The 8,520-nt window shown below is 38.8% G+C and overlaps 2 protein-coding genes across 2 annotated transcripts; both read right to left on the bottom strand.

Moving 5' to 3' along the window:
- Positions 1-273: 273 nt before the first annotated feature.
- On the bottom strand, positions 274-1,932 carry LOC105224654 (serine protease inhibitor 42Dd). The gene is made up of 4 exons (XM_049452426.1): positions 1,823-1,932; positions 808-1,691; positions 596-740; positions 274-510 (listed from the first exon to the last, which is right to left on the bottom strand). Exons 1-4 carry the CDS (start codon positions 1,836-1,838, stop codon positions 386-388), a joined length of 1,170 nt encoding a protein of 389 aa, XP_049308383.1. The 5' UTR covers positions 1,839-1,932; the 3' UTR covers positions 274-385.
- A 3,224-nt stretch (positions 1,933-5,156) lies between these two features.
- Positions 5,157-8,292, bottom strand: LOC105224652 (2-amino-3-ketobutyrate coenzyme A ligase, mitochondrial). Its single transcript, XM_049452425.1, has 5 exons — positions 8,134-8,292; positions 6,962-7,221; positions 6,154-6,463; positions 5,527-6,078; positions 5,157-5,452 (listed from the first exon to the last, which is right to left on the bottom strand). Exons 1-5 carry the CDS (start codon positions 8,165-8,167, stop codon positions 5,295-5,297), a joined length of 1,314 nt encoding a protein of 437 aa, XP_049308382.1. The 5' UTR covers positions 8,168-8,292; the 3' UTR covers positions 5,157-5,294.
- Between the last annotated feature and the right edge of the window lie 228 nt (positions 8,293-8,520).

Raw genomic sequence — 8,520 nt, 5'->3', positions numbered from 1 at the left:
GGCACCTTATCTCATGTCACGGGCTTGTCACTGGGCCACCAAGATCATACGACTTAGCACCGCTCAACTATTTTTTGGGGGTTATGTGAAGTCGTTTGTCCACGCATATAAGCCCGAGACGATTGAGGCCTTAAAAAAATATTCGGCGCTTTGAACGCTGACGTATATCAATATTTAATTTCTCGCCTTCAAAGTAATTCCATCGCTCAAACACTTCTCTGATCTATTTCAATTACAAATTCAAATTCCTTCCAAAAATAAAGCAACAAAAACTTAAATATGTAAACTTATGATTTATTAAATATTTAAGTGCAAATTCATGAATGTTTCTTAAAAACTAAATAGATATAAGCGACAGTAAAAACTGTTTCATAAATTTTCTTAATTAAAATCTGGCAATGTGGCCAGTAAAGTAGATGGCATGAGGGTCACGAATGATGAATACGAATGGATGATCGGCAATGAAAGTTTTCGGATCCCACGGCAAGGACATTGGCACGCCAACAGCAACTAAAAATACATAATAATAAAATAAAATTAAAATAAAATATTTTTAAATCTATAAAATTTGAATTAATTAAGAATTCAAACTCACCGCTAGCAGCAGCCGCTTCGCAACCGATCTCATTCACATCAATAAAAGCTTTGTGTTGCACACGTGAGACGCGTGTGCTGATTGGTGACTCGTGGAAAATGTTGCTAAAATCGGCTTCATCGGTGAACATGGTCTTGATGCCAAGCTGTTCCGGTGAAAAAAAAAACAAATATTTTAATAAAATAACACTACGTTTTAAAGTTTATAAGCACCTTCAGCAAATATGGCTTTAAGTCGGTATCGAATTCGAAACCGAATTTCGGCAAATTCACCGTTACACTGCTCCATTCCCAACGCTTTTCGAGCTCATCAAAGTCCACACCCTTCAATTTTTGTTCCAACTCGTAAAGACCGTTACGCTGGTTCGGCAATATGAACCACATACGCAAATCGGTATTCTCGAAGAATAACTCAATCGCTTTAGCATCCAATTCTTCATATTCGGCATAGTTGTACCAATTGTCGGCGAACATAGTGGGCACCTTAACCGTTTCGTTTGCGTTAATAAAGAATACACGATCCGATGTGGCATCATCCATGAAGGGACGCGCCCACTTGGCTTTGAAGTAGATAGCATTGACAAGCGCTACGTTGATATCGGGTTCGACATTGCTCAAAACATTTTGTATTTTGCCATTCGTCTTCTCGGCCAACCACTTGTTGATCAGCTCGACGGCTTTTGGTTCATCGGTGAAATCCAATTGCTCGGCATCGGAGTCAAAGTACTTTTCTGCTGCTTCACGGAATTCCGGTTCAATGACCAACTCATCCTTAGCGTAGATTTTATTGGCGATCTCCAATGTGGTCTTCGGCTTGACAAAAGAATGCAACAGCTTGTAATAGCTCTTCGCAATGCCGCTGCGACTCTGCGATTGTGCATGTAAGCTGCGTTGCAACTCCTTGGCGGTTTTGCCATCGGCGCCGTAGTATGCCAAGCCGAGCGCAGTTTGTATTGCCACCGGTGAGATGATCACATTTTCGTTCTGCTTCTCGCTGGCGATCGTTTGAAAGAGTTCGGTGGCAAAGAGATTACGATCCTGTATTACATTGGCGGCGACATAGCGGCTCAGAAAGTAATTTAATAAAAATACAACAACTAAGGGTGATAAAACAAAAAAAAAAACACAATAATTTACATCTCAAATATGATTTGAATTTACACAGTTTTTATTTTTGTACGAGTATTCACACAAAGTTACCACAAAAACTAGTTAGTAATTCACCCACCTAAGCACCACTTCATGATTACAACTCAAGCAGGCTTTCTACTTTAAACCAGATTCAAGTTGGTACGTTCGAAAAGAAATTCACTGAAAGACTAAAACTGGGAATGCCGGGATACCGTCCATTTATACTACGCCGTCGGTTCTGCGATAGCCAAATGGAAGCAAAATAAAAATGAAAGCAAAGAAAAAGCGGCAAAAGAAAGCCGATTAGCATACGAGGCAGGCACAAAAGCAACCAACCGTACTTACATTCAGGGCCATGATCATGGCCAAGAGAATACTAGCGCCAAGTGCAGAAAGGGAAAAATAAATCAAAGCGTTAAGCTGAACGCGCAAGCGAGAGCCGAGAACAGTTTGGAAACAAAAGGTATGTAATTGGCAACATTTGTTGTTGGCGTGTGCTCAGCGTTGAGCATTGAAGCGAAAGAACCATCTTCATTGGGCGCATAATTTCGCAACGAAAGAACACAAGAACCGATGAGTTGCATGCTCTTCGAAACTAAGATTACCTGTTGGAGCTCATGGAACTGGGAATGAGCACGAAAGAGAGTGTGTGAATAGTTGGTTTTGTTTTTAGTGGTTGTGTTCTATTCAACATACTACTAAGTATGTGAAAAAGTTTTATTTATAGTTCAGAACTGGCAACCGACGTCTAGGATATTATAAAGTCGTTGATGCGATGCAAAATCAATTTCGCTTTTAAAAGAATTTCGCGCTTAGAAAGAATCGACGGCAAACAGTACCTCTCCATATTTTTTTATATTCTATATTCAAACCGTGAGCCTAATATATTTTTTGATCTAATCGTTCGAATTTAGTATTTGCTTCCATACAAATAATAGGTATAGATGGAATTGTTTTAACTAATGACGTGAATTTCAATATTTAGAAAATATCCGAGAACTACGAAAGAATATATTTCACGGTTTCTTAACGAGCTTCAGTATCAACAACTCAACCTTCACACTTTATATGAATGGTCAAACAAGTCATTGGGTGTCATGACGCTGTGATGCTTAAAAACAGCTTTGGGCGTTTAGGTTTAGAAGGGATGTCTCTTTATTTATCATATACATATGCATGTATGTATACCCTAAACAGTGTATATTAAGTTTGTCACGAAGTTTGTAACACCTAGAAGGAAGCGTCGGAGACCCTATAAAGAATATATATGTATAAATGATCAGTATGTTGAGCTGAGTCGATTTAGCCATATCCGTCTGTCTGTATATATACAAACTGGTCTCTCAGTATTCAAGATATCATTTTGAAATTTTGCAAACGACATTTTCTTTTTAAGAAGCTGCTCATTTGTCGGAACTGCCGATATCGGACCACTATAACATATAGCTGTCATACAAACTGAATGATCGGAAACAAGTTCTTGTATGGAAAACTTTCACATTTTACAATGTATCTTCACAAAAGTTGGCACAGGTTATTTTCTAAGAAAATATAATAATGTAATATACGAAGAAGAAATTGTTCAGATCGGATGACTACATCATATAGCTTCCATACAAACTGGATACATAGTTACTAAAAGAAATGCACCTGTGGAGGGTATATTAGCTTCGGTGCAGCCGAAGTTAACGTTTTTTCTTGTTTTGAATTTTATGTGTGAGAAGATAAAAAATAGGTTCTTCTGCGTATTGCGGCACAGATGAACACCATATTTTACTCATTTTGACAGAGTTGTTTTGGTTTTACAAAAACGGCATCGTTCTTTCTCTCCCCAAACTATCCAATGATCATTTTCATCACATCGCTTAGAGTTGGGGATTCTTGGTTCTTCAACAACATGACGGCGCTCCGAACTAGACGCCTATGAAGAAGAAGAAAGTGAAGCCGGAGTTGAGTCGGTATCTATACTTTCCATAGCACAAGGTTGTCGCCTCTTGTTTTGAGTAGAACCAGAAAACACCGTCGTAGCGTTTAACGGCTCGGTTTCGATATCCATCTGGAATTTTATAAGTGGCACCTGCTTGATGGTTGGATTAACGATTTTGAGATATCTCCGATACAGGAGCCAAGAATTAATATGTATAACTACAGTGCTTAGGGTCCAGTGAAATATTTTCATGTACCATTTATTGGAGCGCCATAAGCTTGTCGGCAAGATCAACTCCTTCCATGTGTTTGTTGTTTTTGAAACAATAGCTGGTCTCGAAACTTCAACATTTTTGTTTCTTTCCTAATCCAACGCTTCCATGTCCCGAACTGAACTGTATTGTTATCCAGCCAGCGCACTGCAGCAATGCCAAGATTAGCTTCGTATTCAGTTTTAATAAATTCCCATTTTTTAGATCGATAAGTGAACTAATTATCAAAATACAGTTTGTAATTTTAAACTTTAGTAGTGCGGATGCTAAGCATAGTATAACATAATGTCCGATGATATGCTGAGTTCATATGAGGGGCAAGATTTATCACCAACGCTCTTAGCCAAAAACCTCTTATTCATTGCATTTGCACACCTCTGAACTTTCCTTTATTCAATTCAGCAATCGAGTTCACAGTCGGACCTTGGAAGGAGGTCTGTTCTGCTCTGTCACTCATTATTCCCATCTTGCTATGTTGTGCAGAGGCATGGAAGATGACATCTGATGAGTCGATGTTGCGAGTTTTCGAGTGAAAAGTTCTGCGAAGATTTATTGTCCTTTGCGCGCTGGCCACGGCGAATACTAAGGATGATGGATTCGATGGATTGATGACAGCGGCTACACTAGCCGGATCATGTCGTCCCTTGGACGAAAACACTTCAACTCTGACGCAGTATCGGCGGGTGGATGCAGAGGAAGACCTACACTTCGTTGGAAGGTTCAGGTGGAGAAGGACCTGGCTTCGTTTGGATTCTGCAATTGGCGCCACCTTGCGAAAAGGCGAAACGACTGGAGCAATGTTTTTAAATCGGCTATGACCGCAAAGACGGTTCCTACGCCAGTAAAGAAGAGGAACTAAGAGTTATTTAGCTCGAGAAAGAAATAGTTCTACCCTATAAAGAAAAGAATTTGAAAAGTGAAAATTGTTTCTTTCTTGTGAAAAGACAAATTTCTGTTTTTTCGGATTGAAAATTAAGCTCAACTGGGCGGAGATGTCAAGGGCTATTCTTATGAGCCGCGATAGGCGATTAAAAATCATCCCTGAATAAAAAAAAGCGTCTTTTACTTTATACTTACTAGCTCATCTTGATAGTTTATTATATAGAAATATCTGCATTCTTCAAAGCATGGCCTCAATTAAAATTTCATATTTTTTCGCAGAAATTACAAAAATAAACAACTAAAGTATAATATTAGACTATTAAAACATACATACGAAAATCTATGTATGCATTTTCCTTTTATTCCTTATTATATAACATATGTAATACATATACATATAATAAATGCAAAGACCTGTCGCTTTTTGTGGCATAAACCGTAAGTTTTCTTCGAGACTTGTTCATTTCTTCCGCTGAAGTCATCCTTTTTTTACTTAATAACCTTGAGCGACCTGCCGACATCGATAAATGCGGCCACGGCATGATCGACGTCGTCCGTAGTATGCGCCGCCGATATTTGTACACGAATACGCGCCTTGCCTTTGGGAACCACTGGATAGCTAAAGCCAATGACATAAATGCCACGCGCTGCGTAATGAAAATTTCAATAATGACAATTGAGAAGAGAGAGCAACACAGAGTGGAATAATAATTCTACTTACAAAGCATTTGATCTGCGAAAATTGAGGCGAGACGAGCATCGCCCAACATCACCGGGCAAATTGGATGATTTTCGCCGGCGATTATAAAGCCCGCCTTAGTCATTGCATCGCGAAAACGTTTTGTATTGCTTTGTACGCGCTGCGATAACTGATCGGAGTGCATTAGCATATCCATAACTTTAATGCCGGTCGCCACTACTGGTGGTGGTAGGGAGTTCGAGAAGAGATAAGGGCGTGACTTTTGACGCAGTAGCGTAATCAATTCTTTCGGACCAGTCGTATAACCGCCAGCAGCACCGCCAAGTGCTTTGCCCAAGGTGGAATTGATAATATCAACGCGACCCAAGAGATTGTGATATTCCTCAGTACCACGTCCGGTGGCGCCAAAGAAACCCGTTGCATGGCATTCATCAATAAAGACCAGCGCATCATATTTGGCAGCGAGATCGACAATCTTCGGCAAAGGCGCGATATTGCCATCCATTGAGAAGACGCCATCGGTGACAATCAGCTTGAGACGCGCCGTTGAAGATTGCAGTTGCTTTTCGAGATCTGTATTTGGAGAAGAAGGCAAAAATATTTATGAAGAAAGTTTAATACACTTAGAGTATAGAAATTAGTAATTACCGCTCATATCACGATGCTTATAGCGCTGCTTCTGCGCCTTACACAAACGTATGCCATCAATAATGGACGCGTGATTCAGTTCATCGGAGAAGACAGCGTCGTCAGGTGTGAGGATTGCCTCGAATAAACCGGCGTTTGCATCGAAGCAAGACGCATACAAAATGGCATCTTCACGCCCATGGAACTGGGCAATTTTCTTTTCCAGCTGCTTATGTATCGTTTGTGTGCCGCAAATGAAACGTACCGAGCTAAGACCGGCACCATATTTATCCAGAAGCTCTTTGCTGTAGTTCACCACTTCGGGATTGTTCTGTAAAAATGAAAAGGGGTTTAATAAAACATTATAGAAAACTACATTTTAGGCGGTTACTGCTAAATACTCGATTTTTATGAGAAAAGCAAGAAGTAGGGCCCAAAACAGGTTAATCTACATAATCTGAGATCTTCAGGTTTATGTAAAAGGAAAAATAAAAGATTTGAGAATTGAAGACACAAATAAATTCTTTTTCGGGTTTAAAAAATCGACTTTTTTATAGTCTTATTAAATTCTACAACACCTCTAAAATATTGCGCTCAAGGTTAAACGCGTTTTTCTCGAAACTGTGACGTCTCAAGAAGGAGATACTGGAATTTTCCACAACCACATAGGCGGCTCCAATTTCATTCGATCTCATTAAGCTCTCTTAGTATCGACAATGCTTGAAGAGTAGCGAATCGAACAAACAGCTGGTATAAAACAAATAGACCAGCATTATCAAATAGGGATGGAGTACTTATAGAGAAAGAAAATATCATGGACCATACATACCGCCAAACCGAGATAATTATTTGCGCAAAAATTCAAGATTCGTTTCTGTGTGCCCTCCACCGTGATCTCTGTGCTCTGTGAAGAGGTGATAATGCGCTCCATTTTATAGGTGCCCGCATCCTTAATGCCTGTAATTTGCTTGCTCAGTATATCACGAAACTGGCTCAATGCTGGACGAGCGGCGGCCGAGGCCGAAGCCGAGGCGTGGGCGTTGGACAAGGCGAAGAGCCGTTGACTCTGGCGTCGAACGCTGTCAGCGCCTGTAAATTATTCGAAATGCATATTATTTAAATTGAAAATAAGAAAGAAGTTTGTGTAAATTTCAGCATATTTTGTGCAAACGCAATGCATTTTTTTGTTTTCGCTAGGGCACTTGTGCGTCTTCGTCTACAAATGTTGTTTATTAAAATTCATTTATTCCTCGTTCTTCGTTGCTCTTCGGCCATATAAATAGAAATGGAAGCGGCACGTGTATGTATGTGCGTGAGCATGTGTATATTGTCTTTTTGTAAAAATGTGTCTGCATATTCTACATTTTTTTCATTAGGGTGGATCGAAAATGTAGGAAAATTAAAAAAATTTTATACCCTGAATATACCCTATTCGGTTTGCCACGAAGTTATGTGTTGGTATATATAAATAGACAGCGTGACTAGCTAAGTCGATTCGTCCCTTAGTTGTTGAGATATCTATCTGAAATATTGCAAACGACCTTTTTGCACCAAAAAGCTACTCATTTGTCGGAACCGATGATATCGGACTTCTTTAGAATATAATTGAAATTCAAACTGAAGGATTCGGAATCAAGTATTTGTATAGACAACTTTTTCCTTTCACGAGTTGTCTTCACCAAATTTGGCATGGGTTATTTTCGAAGGTAATACCATCCGATTCTTATTTCTACTATGATTAATTCGAATTGTTTACGAAAAACTACCAGAAAATAAATCCCTTTTCATAATCGTAACTTTTACAAAAAGGATATTCTGTGAAAGTTCAAATGCATTGAGTGCGGTGTTTTTAATTTCTATTCACAATTTTTATTTTCAATACACATCGCAAAGTTATATTTTTTTAAACAGTATGTTCTCTTGAGATTTGTTTTCTTATATCCACAAGTTTCACATATTTTTATCATAAACGTTCACATAATATATGCAAAGGCCACACACCTCTTAGCAACGCGTATTTTGAGAAAATCGGCATTTTCTCGCTATGCCAATAATAATTTTGTTATTATATTGTTATGTTAAATAATTTTTTTCTCCTCAAACTTAAGTTCTTTGCTGCGCGACACACCCTCGATAGATTTCGTTTTCAAACTGAATCATTGTCAAAACGCCAATTCTATAGCGACCGGCGGCGTCGTCAATTATTGTACATAGTGCGGGCAATAAACAGTAGCTAGATACATATATGCATATCTATGCATGTGAGAGTATCCAAGAATATACACAACAACAGCTGATTGCTTTATTTATACATCAAAATTTTTACCCATGTCAGCAAAAAGAAATGATAAAATCATAAATATATAATAGAGATGCATTTAGATATAC

The sequence above is a fragment of the Bactrocera dorsalis genome, chromosome 3, assembly GCF_023373825.1.
Source record: "Bactrocera dorsalis isolate Fly_Bdor chromosome 3, ASM2337382v1, whole genome shotgun sequence".
NCBI lineage: Eukaryota > Metazoa > Arthropoda > Insecta > Diptera > Tephritidae > Bactrocera > Bactrocera dorsalis.
Note: the sequence above shows the minus strand (reverse complement) of the source record. Positions and strands in the feature narration are given on the sequence as shown.

Excerpts from the sequence above, each read along its gene's own strand:
- LOC105224654 (XM_049452426.1), bottom strand. Across the intron at positions 741-807 it reads TAAAGCCATATTTGCTGAAG|CTTGGCATCAAGACCATGTT; the intron begins GTGCTTATAAAC and ends TCACCGGAACAG. Across the intron at positions 511-595 it reads CGAAGCGGCTGCTGCTAGCG|TTGCTGTTGGCGTGCCAATG; the intron begins GTGAGTTTGAAT and ends ATGTATTTTTAG.
- LOC105224652 (XM_049452425.1), bottom strand. The coding sequence starts at position 8,167 with ATGCCGATTTTCTCAAAATACGCGTTGCTAAGAG. Across the intron at positions 7,222-8,133 it reads AAAATACGCGTTGCTAAGAG|GCGCTGACAGCGTTCGACGC; the intron begins GTGTGTGGCCTT and ends AATAATTTACAG. Across the intron at positions 5,453-5,526 it reads TTTCGCAGATCAAATGCTTT|CGCGTGGCATTTATGTCATT; the intron begins GTAAGTAGAATT and ends TTCATTACGCAG.